General features: G+C 45.1%; 1 protein-coding gene across 1 annotated transcript; it reads left to right on the top strand.

The window, feature by feature from the left end:
* LOC121845393 (mucin-5AC-like) lies at positions 1–26,684 on the top strand. The gene is made up of 6 exons (XM_042316664.1): positions 1–292; positions 2,189–2,280; positions 19,775–19,925; positions 21,870–21,982; positions 25,608–25,965; positions 26,094–26,684. Exons 1-6 carry the CDS (start codon positions 260–262, stop codon positions 26,682–26,684), a joined length of 1,338 nt encoding a protein of 445 aa, XP_042172598.1. The 5' UTR covers positions 1–259.
* The last annotated feature ends 556 nt before the right edge of the window (positions 26,685–27,240 follow it).

Genomic DNA, 27,240 nt, shown 5'->3' on the forward strand with positions numbered 1-27,240 from the left:
CTCAGTGCTCTGTACTGTGAGGGTGTTTTATGAAATATTATACTTTTCTAAGTTGTCCGTCATCTCCCCGTCTCTCTCCCACCCCCTTTTCCCATCTCCAGACTCCAGCTACGTCCAGTACTCTGGTAATTCCTACTTGGAGTTTGAGGGCATAGACCTTGGTGCCAACAACAACATCACTGTGAGGTTTCAGACCCAGGAGGCCCAGGGGACCATCCTGTACGTTGACCAAGGAGCAGTGACCAGGGGCTTCTTTTTCATGAAACTCTTCATCCAGGAGGGAATGCTACAGGTGAGGCTTTTTCTGAGTACCAAATGGCACCCTATTCCCTATATAGTGCAATTCTTTTGACCAGGGCTCATGAGACTCAACAACTTGAAACTTGAAAGATAAAAGTTTTGTCCCAAATGGCACCCTATTCTCTATATCTGCTATGGGAGGCCCTATGGGCTCTGGTCAACAGACTACATAGGGTTATGTTTGGGACACAGCCTCTATGTTTCTAGTCTCTATGAAGTCTTTGATTATTGTCTGTTTCATTGTTGTTTACAGTACTCTACTGCCGAAATCGGCTGATGCAGCCTAGAATTGTGCATGTTTTGTGGACCATAGTGCTTTGTGCTATGTTTTTTCCCAAACAATTGATGCACTATGTAGCAGACTATTAGCATCACCCTGTTCTGATGTACCATGTAGCAGACTATTATCATCACCCTGTTCTGATGCACCATGTAGCAGACTATTATCATCACCCTGTTCTGATGTACCATGTAGCAGACTATTATCATCACCCTGTTCTGATGTACCATGTAGCAGACTATTATTATCACCCTGTTCTGATACATCATGTAGCAGACTATTATCATCACCCTGTTCTGATGTACCATGTAGCAGACTATTATCATCACCCTGTTCTGATGTACCATGTAGCAGACTATTATCATCACCCTGTTCTGATGTACCATGTAGCAGACTATTATTATCACCCTGTTCTGATACATCATGTAGCAGACTATTATCATCACCCTGTTCTGATGTAGCAGACTATTATCATCACCCTGTTCTGATGTAGCAGACTATTATCATCACCCTGTTCTGATGTACCATGTAGCAGACTATTATTATCACCCTGTTCTGATGTAGCAGACTATTATCATCACCCTGTTCTGATGTACCATGTACCATACTATTATCATCACCCTGTTCTGATGCACCATGTATCAGACTCTTATCATCACCCTGTTCTGATGTAGCAGACTCTTTCTTATCGTCACCCTGTTCTGATGCATCATGTAGCAGACTATTATCATCACCCTGTTCTGATGTAGCAGACTCTTATCATCACCCTGTTCTGATGTAGCAGACTATTATCATCACCCTGTTCTGATGTAGCAGACTCTTATCATCACCCTGTTCTGATGTAGCAGACTATTATCATCACCCTGTTCTGATGTAGCAGACTATTATCATCACCCTGTTCTGATGTAGCAGACTATCACCCTGTTCTGATGCATCATGTAGCAGACTATTATCATCACCCTGTTCTGATGTAGCAGACTCTTATCATCACCCTGTTCTGATGCATCATGTAGCAGACTATTATCATCACCCTGTTCTGATGTAGCAGACTATTATCATCACCCTGTTCTGATGTAGCAGACTATTATCATCACCCTGTTCTGATGTAGCAGACTCTTATCATCACCCTGTTCTGATGTAGCAGACTCTTATCATCACCCTGTTCTGATGTAGCAGACTCTTATCATCACCCTGTTCTGATGTAGCAGACTATTATCATCACCCTGTTCTGATGTAGCAGACTATTATCATCACCCTGTTCTGATGTAGCAGACTATTACCCTGTTCTGATCACCCTGTTCTGATGTAGCAGACTCTTATCATCACCCTGTTCTGATGTAGCAGACTCTTATCATCACCCTGTTCTGATGCATCATGTAGCAGACTCTTATCATCACCCTGTTCTGATGTAGCAGACTCTTATCGTCACCCTGTTCTGATGCATCATGTAGCAGACTATTATCATCACCCTGTTCTGATGTAGCAGACTCTTATCATCACCCTGTTCTGATGTAGCAGACTCTTATCATCACCCTGTTCTGATGTAGCAGACTATCACCCTGTTCTGATGCACCATGCAGACTGTTTCTTCTCTGTACTGTGTTTCAGTATGTCTTCTCCTGTAACCGAGAGGAAGGGATCAGAAGGATCAATACATCCATCCGTGTTGACGACGGCAATCCATACATCGTCTACGTCAGGTGGGTTTACTTTCTTAGGGATGTTGGGCCGCTTTCCCCTGTACAGAATAAACCTAGTCCTGGACAAAAAAGTGCTTTGAATGGAGAATCAGGACGGGGTTTCATCTATGTCTGGGAAACCACATCCTAAAGATCCAATGAAGCTGTTTTAATCTAAATATCAAATAATTTCTTGGTAACAATTAAGTACCTTACTGTGATTTGTTTTCAATTCAAATTCTTAGCAAAGAGCAATTTCTCAAGCAATAATTTTGCTAGGACTGCCTGGGAGTGGTCTGAGTGGGGAGGGGACACTGAAAACCAGATGTTATAGGCAGAGAGGTTTGGAACTCTCTTTCTTGTTGGTCTATTTAACTTATTTACGCTTGGTGATGTCACCAGGCAGGCCAAAACTCCATCCCACCAAAGCAGGCTGAAATTTCAGGCGATCTTTTCAAACAACTCTTACACTAAAAGGGCAATATCATCATTTTCACAATTTCACAGTCTTATTCCAACCACATAGTGTGGAAATGTATATAAAACACAGACAAATTCAGTTTTTGACTGCACTGGCCCTTTAATGAAAACATAAGCCTACTGCATAGAGGCTGGTACATGGTTAAAACAAGTTGTAACGAAGCATTATACCTGTAGGCCTAAAGAATCACCAAAATGGTTTACAAACCTGTAATGACATGGTAAATACAACATCATAAGTCTCATAGAATTAGCTTGAGATATGAATTTGTACCGATTGACATGCCCAATATGTTCCTAAGTTGTTTTGGGGTGTCAAAATACAATATCTCCAGTGAATGACAAGAGTTATGCCGTTTCAAAATGATAAACTGATCAGTGCTCTAAAGTAATAAAAGTGGCCCTGCAGCTTCAAAATGTTTCTCATTTAAGGCTAAGGGCTGCTGGCTGTGACTTGATGCCAATTCCTCATTTTAAGTGTATTAGTCTGTCATGTCTGTTTTTCAATTGAATAAAAACTAGCATCACTTGAAAATGCAACAGCAGCACAAATCCATCATTACGCCCTGGCAGCAGCCAGTGTAGAGACAGAGAGAGGGGAGAGGGAGAGCTGGCATAACCAGTATAGAGACAGAGAGAAGGAGAGCTGACATAACCAGTATAGAGACAGAGAGAAGGAGAGCTGACATAACCAGTATAGAGACAGAGAGAGGGAGAGCTGGCATAACCAGTATAGAGACAGAGAGGGGAGAGGGAGAGCTGGCATAACCAGTATAGAGACAGAGAGAGGGGGAGGGAGAGCTGGCATAACCAGTATAGAGACAGAGAGAGGGAGGGAGAGCTGACATAACCAGTATAGAGACAGAGAGAAGGAGAGCTGACATAACCAGTATAGAGACAGAGAGAAGGAGAGCTGACAACCAGTATAGAGACAGAGAGAGCTGGCATAACCAGTATAGAGACAGAGAGAGGGGAGAGGGAGAGCTGACATAACCAGTATAGAGACAGAGAGAGGGGAGAGGGAGAGCTGACATAACCAGTATAGAGACAGAGAGAGGGGAGAGGGAGAGCTGGCATAACCAGTATAGAGACAGAGAGAGGGAGAGCTGGCATAACCAGTATAGAGACAGAGAGAGGGAGAGCTGGCATAACCAGTATAGAGACAGAGAGAGGGAGAGCTGGCATAACCAGTATAGAGACAGAGAGAGAGAGCTGGCATAACCAGTATAGAGACAGAGAGAGGGGAGAGGGAGAGCTGGCATAACCAGTATAGAGACAGAGAGAGGGGAGAGGGAGAGCTGGCATAACCAGTATAGAGACAGAGAGAGGGAGAGCTGGCATAACCAGTATAGAGACAGAGAGAGGGGAGAGGGAGAGCTGGCATAACCAGTATAGAGACAGAGAGAGGGAGAGCTGGCATAACCAGTATAGAGACAGAGAGAGGGAGAGCTGGCATAACCAGTATAGAGACAGAGAGGGGAGAGCTGGCATAACCAGTATAGAGACAGAGAGAGGGGGAGAGCTGGCATAACCAGTATAGAGACAGACAGAGAGAGGGAGAGCTGGCATAACCAGTATAGAGACAGAGAGAGCTGGCATAACCAGTATAGAGACAGAGAGAGGGGAGAGGGAGAGCTGGCATAACCAGTATAGAGACAGAGAGAGGGGAGAGGGAGAGCTGGCATAACCAGTATAGAGACAGAGAGAGGGCATAACCAGAGAGGGAGAGCTGGCATAACCAGTATAGAGACAGAGAGGGCATAACCAGAGGGAGAGCTGGCATAACCAGTATAGAGACAGAGAGAGAGAGGGAGAGCTGGCATAACCAGTATAGAGACAGAGAGAGGGAGAGGGAGAGCTGGCATAACCAGTATAGAGACAGAGAGAGGGGAGAGGGAGAGCTGGCATAACCAGTATAGAGACAGAGAGAGGGGAGAGGGAGAGCTGGCATAACCAGTATAGAGACAGAGAGAGGGAGAGGGAGAGCTGGCATAACCAGTATAGAGACAGAGAGAGAGCTGGCATAACCAGTATAGAGACAGAGGGAGAGCTGGCATAACCAGTATAGAGACAGAGAGAGGGGAGAGGGAGAGCTGGCATAACCAGTATAGAGACAGAGAGAGAGAGGGAGAGCTGGCATAGCTGGCATACACCAGTATAGAGATAGAGACAGAGAGAGGGGAGAGGGAGAGCTGGCATAACCAGTATAGAGACAGAGAGAGGGAGAGCTGGCATAACCAGTATAGAGACAGAGAGAGGGGAGAGGGAGAGCTGGCATAACCAGTATAGAGACAGAGAGAGGGGAGAGGGAGAGCTGGCATAACCAGTATAGAGACAGAGAGAGGGGAGAGGGAGAGCTGGCATAACCAGTATAGAGACACATGGAGGGAGAGGAGAAAACAGGTCTCCAAGCTTCACCTCGACTAAAGCAAGTGTTTAGTGATGGGCTGATGACCACAGCCTCCATCTCTGTCTGATCCAGAGATAGAGCCACCACTGGGACAAGGATGGGCCTCCCTCCTTCCCTCTATCCATCCCTCCCTCCTTCCCTCTATCCATCCCTCCCTCCTTCCCTCTATCCATCCCCAACATCACTGCTTCACCCACCTGTCCACCAGCCTGCTTCATTATAACGTTTGAACCTTTTAATAGATCTTCCCGTCTAAGACCAATGTCAATATGTTTAATAGAAATCCCCAGAGGCTGTGGCTGCATGGCTTCTGAAGGGTGGTGTCCCAAAGGGAACTCTATTCCCTACAAAGTCCCGTACTTTTGACAAAAGTAGTGCACTAAATTGGGAATAGGATGCCATTTGTAATGCTTCTCAAGGACTCTGTCTGTCTGAGGGGCCTGGTGCCCTCTGGCTAGAGGCCAGGCAGTCCTTTTTCTCTGGCAGAGCGATCCTAAATTAACCACCTCCCTCCCTCCTCCACATCCTCCCTCCCTCCTCCACATCCTCCATCTCTCTCTTTCCACGCCGACTCTGGAGGAAGGACTTAGGTAGCCCCGGGTCTCTCTCTCTTCTCTCTCACCCCGATAGTTGTGCCACAGCCACCAAACGCCACACAGCCAGCCTGCAAATGACAGGTTTAACAAATCAGGGTTGATTGCTTCCTAGACCTCCCTCCCTCTCTCCATCCTGCCATCCCTCCCCTCGACGGGGGGGTATCAGTAGGCACCAGGGAGGGAGGGATAGAGGGATGTAATGAAAGAGGGAGGAAGAGGAAGCACATCTGTGGACAGAGTACCCTCCAGCTGCACATAGTTATCCCAGAATCAGGTAATTATCTCCTCTCCCCTGTTGTTTGGAAAAGGGGCTGAATTAGCTTTGGAAATCTCCCAGTGGATCCTCACGGCTCGGCTCAGTGATGGCTCAGGCTCCAGTCCAGAGCAGGCTGGCTGTCCGACTCCAATACGCACAAGGTGTCTGAAGAGGGTAGGGGAGATGAGAAGGAAGAGGGGAAGGAAGAGGGGAGGGAAGAGGGGAGGGAAGGAAGAGAGGAGGGAAGAGGGGCAGGAAGAGGGGAGGGAAGAGGGGAGGGAAGAGGGGAGGGAAGAGGGGAAGGGAAGAGGGGAGGAAGAGGGGAGGGAAGAGGGGAGGGAAGAGGGGAAGGAAGAAGAGGGGGAGGGAAGGGGAGGGGAGGGAAGAGAGGGAGGGGGGAAGAGGGGAGGGAAGAGGGGAGGGAAGAGGGGAGGAAGAGGGGGAAGAGGGGAGGGAAGAGGGGAGGAAAGGGGAGGAAGAGGGGGGGAGGGAAGAGGGGAGGGAAGAGGGGAGGAAAGAGGGGAGGGAAGAGGGAAGGAAGAGGGGAGGAAAGGGGAGGGGAGGGAAGAGGGGAGGGAAGAGGGGAGGAAAGGGAGGGAAGAGGGGAGGGAAGAGAAGAGGGGAGGAAGAGGGAGGGAGGAAGAGGGAAGGAAGAGGGGGGAGGAAAGAGGGAGGGGATGGAAGAGGGAAGGAAGGGGAGGTAAGAGGGGAGGGGAGGGATGAGGGGAGGTAAGAGGGGAGGGGGGGGGAGGGATGAGGGGAGGGATGGGGAGGTAAGTGGGGAGGGGGAGGGGAGGGATGAGGGGAGGTAAGAGGTGAAGGAAGTGGGGAGGTAAGAGGGGAGGGGAGGGATGAGGGGAGGTAAGAGGTGAAGGAAGTGGGGAGGTAGAGAGGGGAGGGGAGGGATGAGAGGAGGTAAGAGGTGAAGGAAGTGGGGAGGTAAGAGGGGGAGGGGAGGGAGGAGGGGAGGTAAGAGGTGAAGGAAGTGGGGAGGGGAGGGATGAGGGGAGGTAAGTGGGGAGGGGAGGTAAGAGGTGAAGGAAGTGGGGAGGGGAGGGATGAGGGGAGGTAAGTGGGGAGGCGAGGTAAGAGGGGAGGGGAGGTAAGTGGGGAGGGGAGGGATGAGGGGAGGTAAGTGGGGAGGGGAGGGATGAGGGGAGGTAAGTGGGGAGGGGAGGTAAGTGGGGAGGGGAGGGATGAGTGGGGAGGGGAGGGATGAGGGGAGGTAAGTGGGGAGGGGAGGGATGAGGGGAGGTAAGTGGGGAGGGGAGGGGAGGTAAGGGGGGAGGGGAGGGGGGATGAGGGGAGGTAAGTGGGGGGGAGGGATGAGGGGAGGTAAGAGGGGAGGTAAGTGGGGAAGGAAGAGGGGAAATGGAAGGGTATAATAAAATAAAAGGGTATATGTGCCCAGAGGAAAGTGGAATAAAAATACCTCGAGGTTAAATGTGACTGCTTCCCCGTCTCATCGGCCGGCCTTTTGTTGTGGTTGCTGCTGTTTATGGAGCAGGATAGTGATTGGTTTATTCTCATGGCACCCTAAATAGTTGAAATAGCTTATTGTAAAGGACTGTTGGGACAGAGATAAATCCACATATAGAATCATGTAGATTATGTACTGCATTTGAAAGACATGAGACCTTTTTCTAAAATCTCCATACCACCAGACTCAAAATGATCAGATACACTTTTAATTAACATATCAGTCTACATGACATGATACCTGCTGTATCTGAAGTCCATCCTTACATATCACGACATGATACCTGCTGTATCTGAAGTCCATCCTTACATATCACGACATGATACCTGCTGTATCTGAAGTCCATCCTTACATATCACGACATGATACCTGCTGTATCTGAAGTCCATCCTTACATATCATGACATGATACCTGCTGTATCTGAAGTCCATCCTTACATATCACGACATGATACCTGCTGTATCTGAAGTCCATCCTTACATATCACGACATGATACCTGCTGTATCTGAAGTCCATCCTTACATATCATGACATGATACCTGCTGTATCTGAAGTCCATCCTTACATATCACGACATGATACCTGCTGTATCTGAAGTCCATCCTTACATATCATGACATGATACCTGCTGTATCTGAAGTCCATCCTTACATATCACGACATGATACCTGCTGTATCTGAAGTCCATCCTTACATATCACGACATGATACCTGCTGTATCTGAAGTCCATCCTTACATATCACATGACATCTGAAGTACCTGACATGTATGCATCTGAAGTCCATCCTTACATATCATGACATGATACCTGCTGTATCTGAAGTCCATCCTTACATATCACGACATGATACCTGCTGTATCTGAAGTCCATCCTTACATATCATGACATGATACCTGCTGTATCTGAAGTCCATCCTTACATATCACGACATGCTACCTGCTGTATCTGAAGTCCATCCTTACATATCATGACATGATACCTGCTGTATCTGAAGTCCATCCTTACATATCATGACATGATACCTGCTGTATCTGAAGTCCATCCTTACATATCATGACATGATACCTGCTGTATCTGAAGTCCATCCTTACATATCACGACATGCTACCTGCTGTATCTGAAGTCCATCCTTACATATCATGACATGATACCTGCTGTATCTGAAGTCCATCCTTACATATCACGACATGCTACCTGCTGTATCTGAAGTCCATCCTTACATATCATGACATGATACCTGCTGTATCTGAAGTCCATCCTTACATATCACGACATGATACCTGCTGTATCTGAAGTCCATCCTTACATATCACGACATGATACCTGCTGTATCTGAAGTCCATCCTTACATATCATGACATGATACCTGCTGTATCTGAAGTACATCCTTACATATCATGACATGATACCTGCTGTATCTGAAGTCCATCCTTACATATCACGACATGATACCTGCTGTATCTGAAGTACATCCTTACATATCATGACATGATACCTGCTGTATCTGAAGTCCATCCTTACATATCATGACATGATACCTGCTGTATCTGAAGTACATCCTTACATATCATGACATGATACCTGCTGTATCTGAAGTACATCCTTACATATCATGACATGATACCTGCTGTATCTGAAGTCCATCCTTACATATCACGACATGATACCTGCTGTATCTGAAGTACATCCTTACATATCATGACATGATACCTGCTGTATCTGAAGTACATCCTTACATATCATGACATGATACCTGCTGTATCTGAAGTACATCCTTACATATCATGACATGATAGCATCTAGTGTTTCATTACTCTGAGCCTTGATTGAGACATGAAATGATCCCTGAGTAACTGTGCCATGTTAAAAACACATTGATTTACTATCCTTACGTCTTAACTTTAGTTCAATATTTCAATATCAAATCAAATCAAAATCTAATTTTATTTGTCACATGCGCCAAATACAACAGGTACAACCTTACCGTGAAATGGTTACTTGGAAGCCCTTAACCAACAATACAGTTCAAGAAATAGTTCCGAAAATATTTACAAAATAAACTAAAGTTAAAAAAAATATATACAAAAAAATATAGAAAAGTAACACAAGATAATGACAACAATAACGAGGATATATACGATGTAAGATGCACTCACGAGTCAATACGGGTCCCATAAAGTCATGCACTATTGTGTACAGTGATACCCAATTCGTATGAAATGTTACAAATTATTATGTGCATTTGTACAATATGTTAGGATTTTGTACGTGCTTAAGATCCATTTCTCTTCAACATGTTCACTAGCATGCTACTTAGTATGAGGCAATATACTGACATGAATTCTATGTGGTATATTAGTGTGGATATTGGAACAGAACTAACATGTCTATAATATAAATAAGATTGTGAATACCATGCCCTGCTACTGTTTATGCTCTAGCAAGGCAATTCATGTCTTAATGCCTGCTGAATCATGTGAGAATGATGTTTGGATGTGGTCGGATGACTGATTAGTAGACAGAATGTAGTCAGATGACAAATGGCTATTGAGAATGTAGTCGGATGACATATGGGTATTGAGGATGTGGTTAGATGACATATGGGCAGAGAGGATGTGGTTAGATGACATATGGGTAGAGAGGATGTGGTTAGATGACATATGGGTAGAGAGGATGTGGTTAGATGACATATGGGTAGAGAGGATGTGGTTAGATGACATATGGGTAGAGAGGATGTGGTTAGATGACATATGGGCAGAGAGGATGTGGTTAGATGACATATGGGTAGAGAGGATGTGGTTAGATGACATATGGGCAGAGAGGATGTGGTTAGATGACATATGGGTAGAGAGGATGTGGTTAGATGACATATGGGTATTGAGGATGTGGTTAGATGACATATGGGTAGAGAGGATGTGGTAGATGACATATGGGTAGAGAGGATGTGGTTAGATGACATATGGGTAGTAGATGTGGTTAGATGACATATGGGTGAGGATGTGGTTAGATGACATATGGGTAGAGAGGATGTGGTTAGATGACATATGGGTAGAGAGGATGTGGTTAGATGACATATGGGTAGAGAGGATGTGGTTAGATGACATATGGGTAGAGAGGATGTGGTTAGATGACATATGGGCAGAGAGGTGTGGATAGATGACATATGGGTAGAGAGGATGTGTCATATGTCATAGGATATGTCATCTATCCACACCCTCTCTGCCCATATGTCATCTAACCACATCCTCTCTACCCATATGTAATCTAACCACATCCTCTCTACCCATATGTCATCTAACCACATCCTCTGTACCCATATGTCATCTAACCACATCCTCTCTACCCATATGTCATCTAACCACATCCTCTCTACCCATATGTCATCTAACCACATCCTCTCTACCCATATGTCATCTAACCACATCCTCTCTACCCATATGTCATCTAACCACATCCTCTCTACCCATATGTCATCTAACCACATCCTCTCTACCCATATGTCATCTAACCAAATCCTCTCTACCCATATGTCATCTAACCACATCCTCTCTACCCATATGTCATCTAACCACATCCTCTCTACCCATATGTCATCTAACCACACCCTCAATACCCATATGTCATCTAACCACATCCTCTACCCATATGTCATCTAACCACATCCTCTCTACCCATATGTCATCTAACCACATCATCTCTACCCATATGTCATCTAACCACATCCTCTCTACCCATATGTCATCTAACCACATCCTCTCTACCCATATGTCATCTAACCACATCCTCAATACCCATATGTCATCTAACCACATCCTCAATACCCATATGTCATCTAACCACATCCTCTCTACCCATATGTCATCTAACCACATCCTCTCTACCCATATGTCATCTAACCACATCCTCTCTACCCATATGTCATCTAACCACATCCTCAATACCCATATGTCATCTAAAAAAAATCAAATCAAATCAAATTGTATTTGTCACATACACATGGTTAGCAGATGTTAATGCGAGTGTAGCGAAATGCTTGTGCTTCTAGTTCTGACAATGCAGTAATAACGAACAAGTAATCTAACTAACAATTCCAAAAAACTACTGTCTTATACACAGTGTAAGGGGATAAAGAATATGTACATAAGGATATATGAATGAGTGATGGTACAGAGCAGCATAGGCAAGATACAGTAGATGATATCGAGTACAGTATATACATATGAGATGAGTATGTAAACCAAGTGGCATAGTTAAAGTGGCTAGTGGTACATGTATTACATAAGGATGCAGTCGATGATATAGAGTACAGTATCTACGTATGCATATGAGATGAATAATGTAGGGTAAGTAACATTATATAAGGTAGCATTGTTTAAAGTGGCTAGTGATATATTTACATCATTTCCCATCAATTCCCATTATTAAAGTGGCTGGAGTAGAGTCAGTGTCATTGACAGTGTGTTGGCAGTAGCCACTCAATGTTAGTGGTGGCTGTTTAACAGTCTGATGGCCTTGAGATAGAAGCTGTTTTTCAGTCTCTCGGTCCCAGCTTTGATGCACCTGTACTGACCTCGCCTTCTGGATGACAGCGGGGTGAACAGGCAGTGGCTCGGGTGGTTGATGTCCTTGATGATCTTTATGGCCTTCCTGTAGCATCAGGTGGTGTAGGTGTCCTGGAGGGCAGGTAGTTTGCCCCCGGTGATGCGTTGTGCAGACCTCACTACCCTCTGGTGAGCCTTACGGTTGAGGGGGTGCAGTTGCCAAACCAGGCGGTGATACAGCCCGCCAGGATGCTCTCGATTGTGCATCTGTAGAAGTTTGTGAGTGCTTTTGGTGACAAGCCGAATTTCTTCAGCCTCCTGAGGTTGAAGAGGCGCTGCTGCGCCTTCCTCACGATGCTGTCTGTGTGAGTGGACCAATTCAGTTTGTCTGTGATGTGTATGCCGAGGAACTTAAAACTTGCTACCCTCTCCACTACTGTTCCATCGATGTGGATGGGGGTGTTCCCCCTGCTGTTTCCTGAAGTCCACAATCATCTCCTTAGTTTTGTTGACGTTGAGTGTGAGGTTATTTTCCTGACACCACACTCCGAGAGCCCTCACCTCCTCCCTGTAGGCCGTCTCGTCGTTGTTGGTAATCAAGCCTACCACTGTTGTGTCGTCCGCAAACTTGATGATTGAGTTGGAGGCGTGCGTGGCCACGCAGTCGTGGGTGAACAGGGAGTACAGGAGAGGGCTCAGAACGCACCCTTGTGGGGCCCCAGTGTTGAGGATCAGTGGGGAGGAGATGTTGTTGCCTACCCTCACCACCTGGGGGCGGCCCGTCAGGAAGTCCAGTACCCAGTTGCACAGGGCGGGGTCGAGACCCAGGGTCTCGAGCTTGATGACGAGCTTGGAGGGTACTATGGTGTTGAATGCCGAGCTGTAGTCGATGAACAGCATTCTCACATAGGTATTCCTCTTGTCCAGATGGGTTAGGGCAGTGTGCAGTGTGGTTGAGATTGCATCGTCTGTGGACCTATTTGGGCGGTAAGCAAATTGGAGTGGGTCTAGGGTGTCAGGTAGGGTGGAGGTGATATGGTCCTTGACTAGTCTCTCAAAGCACTTCATGATGACGGATGTGAGTGCTACGGGGCGGTAGTCGTTTAGCTCAGTTACCTTAGCTTTCTTGGGAACAGGAACAATGGTGGCCCTCTTGAAGCATGTGGGAACAGCAGACTGGTATAGGGATTGATTGAATATGTCCGTAAACACACCGGCCAGCTGGTCTCCGCATGCTCTGAGGGCGCGGCTGGGGATGCCGTCTGGGCCTGCAGCCTTGCGAGGGTTAACACGTTTAAATGTCTAACCACATCCTCTCTACCCATATGTCATCTAACCACATCCTCTCTACCCATATGTCATCTAACCACATCCTCTCTACCCATATGTCATCTAACCACATCCTCTCTACCCATATGTCATCTAACCATATGTCATCTAACCACATCTCTGCCCATATGTCATCTAACCACATCCTCTCTACCCATATGTCATCTAACCACATCCTCAATACCCATATGTCATCTAACCACATCCTCAATACCCATATGTCATCTAACCACATCCTCAATACCCATATGTCATCTAACCACATCCCCTCTACCCATATGTCATCTAACCACATCCTCTCTACCCATATGTCATCTAACCACATCCTCTCTACCCATATGTCATCTAACCACATCCTCTCTACCCATATGTCATCTAACCACATCCTCAATACCCATATGTCATCTAACCAAATCCTCAATACCCCATCTAACCACATCCCTCTACCCATATGTCATCTAACCACATCCTCTCTACCCATATGTCATCTAACCACATCCTCTCTACCCATATGTCATCTAACCACATCCTCTCTACCCATATGTCATCTAACCACATCCTCTCTACCCATATGTCATCTAACCACATCCTCTCTACCCATATGTCATCTAACCACATCCTATGTCTCTACCCATATGTCATCTAACCACATCCTCTCTGCCCATATGTCATCTAACCACATCCTCTCTACCCATATGTCATCTAACCCATCCTCTCTACCCATATGTCATCTAACCACATCCTCAATACCCATATGTCATCTAACCACATCCCTCTACCCATATGTCATCTAACCACATCCTCTCTACCCATATGTCATCTAACCACATCCTCTCTACCCATATGTCATCTAACCACATCCTCAATACCCATATGTCATCTAACCAAATCCTCTCTAACCACACCCATATGTCATCTAACCACATCCTCTCTACCCATATGTCATCTAACCCATACCCATATGTCATCTAATCCCACCCATCCTAACCACTACCCATATGTCATCTAACCACATCCCTCTACCCATATGTCATCTAACCACATCCTCTCTACCCATATGTCATCTAACCACATCCTCTCTACCCATATGTCATCTAACCACATCCTCTCTACCCATATGTCATCTAACCACATCCTCTCTACCCATATGTCATCTAACCACATGTCCTACCCATATGTCATCTAACCACATCCTCTCCATATGTCATCTAACCACATCCTCTCTACCCATATGTCATCTAACCACATCTCTCTACCCTCTCTACCCATATGTCATCTAACCACATCCTCTCTACCCATATGTCATCTAACCACATCCTCTCTACCCATATGTCATCTAACCACATCCTCTCTACCCATATGTCATCTAACCACATCTACCACATCCCTATATGTCATCTAACCACATCCTCTCTACCCATATGTCATCTAACCACATCCTCTCTACCCATATGTCATCTAACCACATAGTGAATGAAAAAATAGCCTGTGTCCACATTATCAATAAAAATAAAGAAAACAAAGCAGACCTGAGCTTCTAACTTTAACTTCCTTTTTAACAAGATGAGGATGACTACATTGTCTGGGGAGAGGGTAGACCTCTTTGTAGTCACTATGTCTCCTGCCGTGGAGGACACACCCTCTTGCTAGGAACTGAAGTGCCAGTCACAGCCAGGTTGCATCTTGTCGTCATGACAATGTGAGGGTATTTACACTCGTTGCTTTTCCACCATGCCGGTGGATCACCCTCCACTGGAACGCCGCTTGCTGCCTTGTAGGATGCCACCTCCTCTTTGATGGTGTTGGCAAACTTCTTGCCTGTGTTCTTGTACTTAAAGGTCTCCCCGAAAAGCTCCTTCATGGGCGAATTATTTTGTGGAGGAGATGCCTCCGAGTCTGCTCCTGTTGGCTCTGTTGCTTGACCCTGCAGAAAAAATGACTTGATCTATTAAACTAACTAAAGATTTATTTTCATATTTCATAGAACTATAATTGTGGCAATAACATTTAATAAAAGCCATTATTATTCCAAATTAAAAATGGATGATTCCTATAGCAATAGCATAGACTGCACTATTTTTATTATTTAAGTAATTCACTCTTTTCTTTTTTCACCTCTTCAGTGGCCACAATCTCAGTGGTGAGATCACTGTATGTCCCCTGGCAGGGCAGGGTCTAGGTGAAACAGGTTAGATGGCATATGGGTAGAGAGGGTGGTTAGATGACATGTGGGTAGAGAGGATGTGGTTAGATGACATATGGGTAGAGAGGATGTGGTTAGATGACATATGTAGAGAGGATGGTTAGATGAGGTAGGATGTGGTTAGATGACATATGGGTAGATGACATATGGGTAGAGAGGATGTGGTTAGATGACATATGGGAGAGAGACATATGTGGTTAGATGACATATGGGTAGAGAGGATGTGGTTAGATGACATATGGGTAGATTAGATGTGGTTAGATGACATATGGGCAGAGAGGATGTGGTTAGATGACATATGGGTAGAGAGGATGTGGTTAGATGACATATGGGTAGAGAGGATGTGGTTAGATGACATATGGGTAGAGAGGATGTGGTTAGATGACATATGGGTAGAGAGGATGTGGTTAGATGACATATGGGTAGAGAGGATGTGGTTAGATGACATATGGGTAGAGAGGATGTGGTTAGATGACATATGGGTAGAGAGGATGTGGTTAGATGACATATGGGTAGAGAGGATGTGGTTAGATGACATATGGGTAGGGTAGAGAGGATGTGGTTAGATGACATATGGGTAGAGAGGATGTGGTTAGATGACATATGGGTAGAGAGGATGTGGTTAGATGACATATGGGTAGAGAGGATGTGGTTAGATGACATATGGGTAGAGAGGATGTGGTTAGATGGGTAGAGAGGATGTGGTTAGATGACATATGGGTAGAGAGGATGTGGTTAGATGACATATGGGTAGAGAGGATGTGGTTAGATGACATATGGGTGAGGATGTGGTTAGATGACATATGGGTAGAGAGGATGTGGTTAGATGACATATGGGTAGAGAGGATGTGGTTAGATGACATATGGTAGAGAGGATGTGGTTAGATGACATATGGGAGGATGTGGTTAGATGACATATGGGTAGAGAGGATGTGGTTAGATGACATATGGGTAGAGAGGATGTGGTTAGATGACATATGGGTAGGATGTGGTTAGATGGGCAGAGAGGATGTGGTTAGATGACATATGGGCAGAGAGGGTTAGATGACATATGGGTAGAGAGGATGTGGTTAGATGACATATGGGTAGAGAGGATGTGGTTAGATGACATATGGGTAGAGAGGATGTGGTTAGATGACATATGGGTAGAGAGGATGTGGTTAGATGACATATGGGCAGAGAGGATGTGGTTAGATGACATATGGGTAGAGAGGATGTGGTTAGATGACATATGGGTAGAGAGGATGTGGTTAGATGACATATGGGTAGAGAGGATGTGGTTAGATGACATATGGGTAGAGAGGATGTGGTTAGATGACATATGGGTAGAGAGGATGTGGTTAGATGACATATGGGTAGAGAGGATGTGGTTAGATGACATATGGGTAGAGAGGATGTGGTTAGATGACATATGGGTAGAGAGGATGTGGTTAGATGACATGTGGGTAGAGAGGATGTGGTTAGATGACATATGGGTAGAGAGGATGTGGTTAGATGACATATGGGCAGAGAGGATGTGGTTAGATGACATGTGGGTAGAGAGGATGTGGTTAGATGACATATGTATAGAAGGTGCCAGAGTGTCTCTGGAGGGTAACCCCTTGTCAGTGGTTGCCAAATAAACGATCACCAGTTCTTTTTCTGTTATACATAGGGAATGTATAAGCAATTTATAATGGCCTAATTTATGGTAAAATGTGTTAGATTGGGAGCATTGATGGGGAATAGATGTGATGATATGGTTCAGTTTGTGTTCCATGTGGAAGCACATTACATTAGCTAGGTCTGAGACATCATGTTGCTGCTCCTGTGTGTTTGTGCTTTAATGTTATGATGAGCCTCCAAGCCACGCTGTCAGCCTTGCTGCTCTCAGCAGGCATGACCACCTGTAGTTGAAGAGAGAGAACGTGAAAGAGGGGGAGGGGGCTGGGTGGGGGGATGGAAAGAGAGGGGTGTGTGAGTGAGTGTGTGAAGTGAGTGAGTGAGTGAGTGAGTGAGTGAGTGAGTGAGTGAGTGAGTGAGTGAGTGAGTGAGTGAGTGAGGAGGAGGGGGGCGGACAGACGGAATGGACGGACGAAGCTTGCCTTGCAATATCCTCTCACATGTCACTCCAACTGTGTCATTTTGAAATGAATGAGGATAGCTGGCTGAAGATGGAGGGAGACGAGAGGATGTTGTTTGTGACTCTGTCACGGTTGAGCATCCAATCAACAGAGACATATTTGTAATCAAGTGGAAGAGAAAAGACACTATTGGAACTAAACTATCGAGTCCCAAATGGCACCCTATTCCCTATATGCCCTGGTCAAAAGTAGTGCCCTATACAGGGAATAGGGTGGCATTTGGAACATATCCACATAAAAACATCTGGTAATTATAACACAGCTTCAACCTAACCACTGCAATCTCACATCGTGACTCTTAAGTCAACAGGCCATGTTGGTGCTTGTTGCAACCCTGATGAAGCTCTTTCCACCCAAAACATGACTTATAAGATATCCATTACATTGTGGGACGATGTTCAACATTACCAAAGTGCTGGAGTTTCAACATCATTTAGGTTGTACAAGCCAGAAGTTGAAATGAAAGTTGATGTATTGCAGCATGTGTCACGTAGCTACAACGTTAGTCCAGAGGGGTAATATCCTACATTCAACTCAATGCAGTATACAATATACACGACAGGACCAAACGTATGTGGATACCATCTCGTCAAACATCTCATTCCAAAATCATGGGCATTAATATGGAGTTGGTCCCCCCTTTGCTGCTATAACAGCCTCCACTCTTCTGGGAAGGCTTTCCACTAGATGTTGGAACATTGCTGCAGGAACGTGCTTCAATTCAGCCACGAGCATTAGTGAGGTCGGGCTCTGATGTTGAGTGATTAGGCCTGGCTCGCAGTCGGCGTTCCAATAAATCTCAATGGTGTTCGATGGGGTTACGGTCAGGGCTCTGTGCAGACCAGTCAAGTTCTTCCACAACTATCTTGACAAAACCTTTCTGTATGGACCTCACTTTGTGCACGGGAGCATTGTCATGCTGAAACAGGAAAGGGCTTTCCCAAAACTGTTGCCACAAAGTTGAAAGCACAGAATAGTCTAGAATGTCATTGTGTGCTGTAGCTTTAAGATTTCCCTTCACTGGAACTAAGGGGCCCGAACCATGGAAAACAGCCCCAGACCATTATTCCTCCTCCACCAAAACACTATACATGTGGGCAGGTAGCATTCGTTCCATCAGACTACCAGATGGTAAAGTGTGAATCATCACTCCAGAGAACGTGTTTCCACTGCTCCAGAGTCCAATGGTGGCGAGCTTTACACCACTCCAGCCGACTCTTGGCATTGCGCATGGTGATGCAAGGCTTGTGTTGGGCTGCTGGGTCCATGAAAACCCATTTCATGAAGCTCCTGACGAACGGTTATTGTGACGTAGCTTCCAGAGGCAGTTTAGAACTCGGTAGTGAGTGTTGTAACCAAGGACAGGCTACGCTTTTCAGCGGTCCCTTTCTGTGAGCTTGTGTGGCCTACCAATTCATAGCTGAGCCGTTATTTGCTCCTAAACATTTCCACTTCACAACAACAGCACTTACAGTTGACCGGGGCAGCTCTAGCAGGGCAGAGGCCAATCTACTGCCAAATGTTTGGCAATGGAGATTGCATGGCTGTGTGCTCAATTTTATACACATGTCAACAATGGATGTGGCTGAAATAGCCGAATCCACAAATTTGAAGGGGTGGCCACATACTTTTGTATATATAGTGTATACCTGGTATATATAGTGTATACCTGGTATCCTTGGAAACACTGGTCTTATTCATTAGTACCCTTCTCACTCTGTCAACCTGTTTTCTGTGTGAAAATATTAAGAAGGCAAAACAGTCATGAAATAAGCATTAGGAAAGCTGTTAAAGTAATTGTGTACTCCTCAGGCAAGCCTAATAGAAACCTATTACAATAAGGCAGTTTAGTCTTATAATGTCCATTGGTGATATTTATGTAAAACACCATCATTAGTTTTGAATATTTACGTTCATTAAGCAAACATATTACAACCCTTTAAAAATGTTGGTTTTCTAATAATACAGAGACTATTCCAATATGACATTTATTTTTATTTTTTATGTCTGGTTTGGAAATGTATATTGAGAACCTCTGTATTTCCTGTGAACATATTTATTGTTAACATATTTCTTGTGGACATTTGTTACAGACAACAACTGGCGCCATGCGAAGCGGAGGTGGTCGTGTCTGGGTATGAGAGAGTCAGAAGCCAGCCCAGCAACTACTGGTCAGGACTCACCATACAGAGAACGAGCCATCTGTTTATAGGGGGCTTGCCTCGTCGATACCTGCCATATCAGGTGAGTTAGTGTGGTTTCTGAGGTCTATACCTATTGACAATACATATCGGTAGTAATATGTGATGTTATATATACTATATCATTTAATCCCTTTCAAATCCAAATAAAATCTCATTTTATCCCACTTTGTAACAGTAAATGTGTTTATTTTTATAATTTTTGTAGGCATTGTGCATGCTCTTTCTTTTGTCGCTGACACAACCTCCTCTCCTTGGAGTGTAAATGAAGTGCAATTTACTACATGCATAATACCCAAGTGTTTAACATAATACGAAGTTTATGGTACTTCTATTGTATTACATAGAATCCTGTTGTATACCATTTGCTCCAGTACTCTTCATAGGCATAGTGTAAAACACCCTATTCCCTATATAGTGCACCACTTTTGAATACAGCCCAATGGGTCCTTAGCAAAAGTAAGTAGTACACTATGTAGTGAGTATGGGGTAATGAGGGGCACTCCCTATAGCTGCAGTATGACATCATACAACCCTGAGTGTCTGTTACTGAATTAGCCGAGTCAGGAATAATGTAATGTATGTCAAGGATAATGTAATGCATGTCAAGGATAATGTAATGCATGTCAGGGATAATGTAATGTATGTCAAGGATAATGTAACATGTGTCCGGGGTAATGTAACATATGTCAGGGGTAATGTAACATATGTCAGGGGTAATGTAATGCATGCCAGGGATAATATAACGCATGTCAGGGGTAATGTAATGCATGCCAGGGGTAATATAACGTATGTCAGGGATAATGTACTGTATGTCAGGGACAATATAACGTATGTCAGGGATAATGTAATGCATGTCATGGATAATGTAACGCATGTCAGGGATAATGAAATGTATGTCAGGGATAATGTAACATATGTCAGGGGCAATGTAATGCATGTCAGGGATAATGTAACGTATGTCGGGGATAATGTAACGTATGTCAGGGGTAATGTAATACATGCCAGGGATAATATAACGTATGTCAGGGGTAATGTAATGCATGCCAGGGATAATATAACGTATGTCAGGGGTAATATAACGTATGTCAGGGATAATGTAATACATGTCAGGGGTAATGTAACGTATGTCAGGGATAATGTAACGCATGCCAGGGATAATGTACTGTATGTCAGGGATAATGTACTGTATGTCAGGGATAATGTAACGTATGCAATGGACAAGGTTCTAAAGAGGGTCTTGTACTACTATAGCGATACGTTATACAAGGATTACGTTATACAAGTATCCTTTTGCCTAAAATGTGACACTCCTACAAGATGATGGCTTGGTTATTAGGTTCCTTCCAATATGTTGACAACATCAGTCAGTTCTACAGTATATTACTTTTCAGTGATGTGTGTCCTGGTTACCTACCTTATTGAAAGCAACAGTCTAATAAAGTATTGTAGTGATGTGTGTCCTGGTAGCCTACCTTATTGAAAGCAACAGTCTAATAAAGTATTGTAGTAATGTGTGTCCTGGTAGCCTACCTTATTGAAAGCAACAGTCTAATAAAGTATTGTAGTGATGTGTGTCCTGGTAGCCTACCTTATTGAAAGCAACAGTCTAATAAAGTATTGTAGTGATGTGTGTCCTGGTAGCCTACCTTATTGAAAGCAACAGTCTAATAAAGTATTGTAGTGATGTGTGTCCTGGTAGCCTACCTTATTGAAAGCAACAGTCTAATATAGTATTGTAGTGATGTGTGTCCTGGTAGCCTACCTTATTGAAAGCAACAGTCTAATATAGTATTGTAGTGATGTGTGTCCTGGTAGCCTACCTTATTGAAAGCAACAGTCTAATATAGTATTGTAGTGATGTGTGTCCTGGTAGCCTACCTTATTGAAAGCAACAGTCTAATAAAGTATTGTAGTGATGTGTGTCCTGGTAGCCTACCTTATTGAAAGCAACAGTCTAAAAAAGTCTTGTTTCTGTCGCCCTAAGGGAGCCCAACCCTTCTCCAACTACACCGGCTGCGTAGAAATAATTGAAATTAATAAGCTGCGGGGATTCTACACATCCAGTGCCGTTGCCGGCAGCAACGTAGACAACTGCAGGTAAAATAATTAGATTTTCAAAGAGTCACTGGACTTAATAATATTTGTTTCCCTCTTTTGGGGCCCATTTGTCCTCCAGTGTTCCTGTTTGAAAGAAATAAAGAACTGTATTTTTTCTCTTGGGATCCGTGCACATGCATGCAAGCATCACGCACATACACACTGGCACACATACACACTGGCACACATACACACTGGCACACATGACACTGGCACACATACACACTGGCACACTGGCACACTGGCACACACATCACACACTGGCACACATCAAACACTGGCACACTCACATGCTCACACACTCAGACACACACTCAAACACTCACACAGGCACACTGGCACACTCACATGCTCACACACTCAGACACACACTCAAACACTCACACTGGCACACTGGCACACTCACATGCTCACACACTCAGACACACACTCAAACACTCACACAAGCATCACGCACATACACACTGGCACACATACACACTGGCACACATACACACTGGCACACATACACACTGGCACACATACACACTGGCACACTCACATGCTCACACACTCAGACACACACTCAAACACTCACACAGGCACACTGGCACACTCACATGCTCACACACTCAGACACACACTCAAACACTCACACTGGCACACTGGCACACTCACATGCTCACTCAGACACACACTCAAACACTCACACAAGCATCACGCACATACACACTGGCACACTGGCACACTCACATGCTCACACACTCAGACACACACTCAAACACTCACACAAGCACACGAGCGCATACAGACATCAATCTCAAAGCATGTTTACATGCAAGGTGTGGGTGGGGGCACAGCCTTATATAAAATGCTTTAACATTATAGTGTGGTAAATCCCTTCATCAGTTGTATCACCAACAGTAGATACAGTCTGTAGTGGCGATTCCCTATGATCTGCCACTTGAACAGGAGAGAGCTGTCCATAACATGTCCACAAACATCAGCATTCTAAACTTTTTTTTACTCTTTTTGGGGTGAATTTCTCATTTATTGGCATATAAAATATAAATTGCTCCAAAACACATATTCCTATATAAAAGGTGCAGAGAGATGCATTCTATAAGCTGTGATACGGTAACAAATGCATGTGCTCTCCTCACCTGTGATAACCCTTCCTGGTCACCTGTGTTACCTATATGTACACACGTGACCAGTGACCCATGACCCCAAAGTATAGTGCCCTCTATTGCACAAAACAAGTAAAAATAACCCTTGACAGACAACTCATACACAACACATAAACAAGCCAAAACAGCTCCTACACAGTCAATATATGATGTGACCATTGTCTGAACACCACAGCCATGGACTGGAACACGATGGTGTAGAACAATGGTGTTCCATTGGTTGAAGGCTTGTTCTTAGTGTTCTTAATTGGAGCGTGTTGATTGGATGGGCTGCTGGACTCACTGTGACACACACACAAAGAGATGCTCTGCTTTTTTGACATCACACTCCACAAAGCAAGTCCTGCAGGCTCTGGTTTGATCTTATCTTGATTATTATCCAGTGATGTGGTCAAGTGCTGCAAAGAAAGACCTAGTTAAGCTGCAGCTGGCCCAGAACAGAGCAGCATGTCTTGCTCTTCAGTGTAATCAGAGGGCTGATATTAATACTATGTCAGTCTCTCTTGGCTAAGAGTTGAGAAGAGACTGACTGCATCACTTCTTTTGTTTAATAAGAAACATTAATGTGTTGGAAATTCCTAATTGTTTGCATAGTCAACTTACACACAGCTCTGACACACACTTACCCCACCAGACATGCCACCAGGGGTCTTTTCACAGTCCCCAGGTCCAGAACAAATTCAAGAAAACGTACAGTATTTTACAGAGCCATTGGAATGCATGGAACTCCCTTCCATCTTATACAGCGCAAGTGAACAGCAAACCTTGTTTCAACGCCTCTCCCCCATGTCACCTACTTGTAGTGTGTATGTACTGACATGTATGTGGAACTAATAGATGCACACACACACACACACACACACACACACACACACACACGTTGTAAAGTCTTTTGTCTGTAATGTATTTCCGTGCTGCTTCAGGCCCCAGTAAGACTAGCTGTCGTCATTGGTGTCGGCTCTCTGATTCAGAGGGGTTGGGTTAAATGACTCCTTCACCTCTGATTCAGAGGGGTTGGGTTAAATGACTCATTCACCTCTGATTCAGAGGGGTTGGGTTAAATGACTCATTCACCTCTGATTCAGAGGGGTTGGGTTAAATGACTCATTCACCTCTGATTCAGAGGGGTTGGGTTAAATGACTCATTCACCTCTGATTCAGAGGGGTTGGGTTAAATGACTCATTCACCTCTGATTCAGACTCCTGCACCTCTCTGATTCAGAGGGGTTGGGTTAAAGGACTCATTCACCTCTGATTCAGAGGGGTTGGGTTAAATGACTCCTTCACCTCTCTGATTCAGAGGGGTTGGGTTAAATGACTCCTGCACCTCTCTGATTCAGAGGGGTTGGGTTAAAGGACTCATTTACCTCTGATTCAGAGGGGTTGGGTTAAATGACTCATTCACCTCTGATTCAGAGGGGTTGGGTTAAATGACTCATTCACCTCTGATTCAGAGGGGTTGGGTTAAATGACTCCTGCACCTCTCTGATTCAGAGGGGTTGGGTTAAATGACTCCTGCACCTCTCTGATTCAGAGGGGTTGGGTTAAATAACTCCTGCACCACTCTGATTCAGAGGGGTTGGGTTAAATAACTCCTGCACCACTCTGATTCAGAGGGGTTAGGTTAAATGCGAAGACACATTTCAGTTGAATGCATTCAGTTGAACAACTGACTAGGTATCCCCCTTTGCCTTAGCTAATGGGGATCTTAATAAATCAACACACTGTGTAAAAAACCCTTGCTGATCCCTGTGTGTGGATTAAATTAGGGCTGGTCCCAAATGATACTATGTTCCCTGTTTAGTGCACTAGCCTACTTTTGACCAGAGCTCATAGGGTTAGGCCATTGTGCACTATGTAGGGAATAGGCTGCCTTTTGTGACTCATCCTATATGTTGAGATTCCTAAATATCTGCCCATTGTGTAAGTAATGAATTGATTATGGTTCCTGTGGGATCGCTGCAGTTAAACCATGAATGTATTATGATGCCTGTTACTATGAGGCAGAACACACTGACCTTCATCACATGATGAACACTATCATGGAGGGCCTGTATACAGACAGTTAGGAGTTGTTCATCACAAAGCCTATTTTCAGGACAGTGGTCTTGGTTGTTTTTATTGATATCACTGCATTATGTATTTGCTGTGTTTAAATCTATATTTGGATTCAACAGAGTGCTACCGTGTGAGCCTTTACAAAACTGTTTTTCACTCTACTGGTCAATGCCAATTGATTTTCTGGTAACGTTTTACATGAAGGGATAATGTAATTCCTTGGCAAGAGGCTATGACAAGCACACAATTTCAACTGTTTATTGTAGATATATAAACTAGAAACAAATAATGAACCGTTTCTAACCTACTTATAGAGTTAGAGTCCTTTATGATGTATACTTCATGTAAAGTCTTCCTTTCTTTTGGTGAGTTATTGTATTCTATGAATACTATTCCAGGTCCCAATGGGCCCCACCAGGTCCCCCAGATGCCTTCACTAGAAGTCCATATGATTGGACCACCATATCCACCACTCTGAGAGGTCAAGGTTCAGCAGGAGTCAACACATCTGTATGGACCCAGCCACCACCATCCCAACCACCACCAGTTCCTACCCGCCCCTGGCAACTGGCTCCTACCAGTCCCTGGCAACCGGCTCCCTCCAGTCCCTGGCAACCAAGACCAGTTCCTACCAGTCCCTGGCAACCAAGACCAGTTCCTACCCGTCCCAGGCAACCAAGACCAGTTCCTACCCGTCCCAGGCAACCAAGTCCAGTTCCTACCCGTCCCAGGCAACCAAGTCCAAGTCCAAGTCCAGTTCCTACCCGTCCCAGGCAACCAAGTCCAGTTCCTACCCGTCCCAGGCAACCAAGTCCAGTTCCTACCCGTCCCAGGCAACCAAGTCCAGTTCCTGGCAACCAAGTCCAGTTCCTACCCGTCCCCAGGCAACCAAGTCCAGTTCCTACCCGTCCCAGGCAACCAAGTCCAGTTCCTACCCGTCCCAGGCAACCAAGTCCAGTTCCTACCCGTCCCAGGCAACCAAGTCCAGTTCCTACCCGTCCCAGGCAACCAAGACCAGTTCCTACCAGTCCCTGGCAACCAAGTCCAGTTCCTCCCCGTCCCAGGCAACCAAGTCCAGTTCCTACCAGTCCCAGGCAACCAAGTCCAGTTCCTACCAGTCCCAGGCAACCAAGTCCAGTTCCTACCAGTCCCAGGCAACCAAGTCCAGTTCCTACCCGTCCCTGGCAACCAAGTCCAGTTCCTACCAGTCCTTGGCAACCAAGTCCAGTTCCTACCCGTCCCTGGCAACCAGCTCCCACCCGTCCCTGGCAACCAGCGCCTACCCGGCCACTACTGCCAATTCCTACCCGGCCCTGGCAAACAGCCACTACCCGCCCTCGGCCACCACTGCCAGCTCTTACTCGTCCCTGGCAACCAGCTCCTACCCATTCCCCACCACCAGCCCCTACCCAGCCACCAACAGCTCCCACGCAGCCACCACCACCACCAGTCTGCCATGCTGCCCTCTGTCTTAACGGTGGGACCTGCCATGAGCTGCAGAGGCCCAGTGGAGCTCTGTCCTTCTACTGCGACTGCCCCCTACACTTCACTGGACGCTTCTGTGAGAAAGGTAGGTCTATGATTCTGTTACATACTATTTACACTAGGTAGCATACAAGTAGAATACAGCAGTGTATTGGCACTAAAAGTGTAACCACTTTGGTGGCATATGCTCCTAAATAAATAATTTTCTGTGCGACCTGGAATTTTAATTTGGGAACACCAGTGTGCCTAGAATTAAAATCACCCAGATAATAATTGTTGTAATGATTAAGCTTCGCTTTACCGCGGCCTCCGAGTGCCACAGAGTCCTCTCTCTCCCTCTGCGGCTGCTTGCTTCCTGTTCTCTGACCACACACACCAAGCCCCGCCTCCTGTCACTCAAGCAGGCAGTACACAGCTCCTCCATGCTGTTTATTCTCTCAGCATGCTGTCAATTTATCCACTCTACCAAAACAAGAACGATGCTGCTTTCCACATCACTTCTACATGTGAATCCAGATGTTTTCTATGTTATACTATTAGTTTGTG

This window comes from Oncorhynchus tshawytscha, unplaced genomic scaffold, assembly GCF_018296145.1.
Source record: "Oncorhynchus tshawytscha isolate Ot180627B unplaced genomic scaffold, Otsh_v2.0 Un_contig_4237_pilon_pilon, whole genome shotgun sequence".
In the NCBI taxonomy this organism is placed as follows: domain Eukaryota; kingdom Metazoa; phylum Chordata; class Actinopteri; order Salmoniformes; family Salmonidae; genus Oncorhynchus; species Oncorhynchus tshawytscha.

Bases quoted from the DNA above. Each gene is read 5' to 3' on its own strand.
- LOC121845393 (XM_042316664.1), top strand. From the start codon at position 260: ATGAAACTCTTCATCCAGGAGGGAATGCTACAG. The intron at 2,281-19,774 runs GTGGGTTTACTT...CATTTGTTACAG, and splicing joins CCATACATCGTCTACGTCAG to ACAACAACTGGCGCCATGCG. The intron at 21,983-25,607 runs GTAAAATAATTA...ATACTATTCCAG, and splicing joins AGCAACGTAGACAACTGCAG to GTCCCAATGGGCCCCACCAG.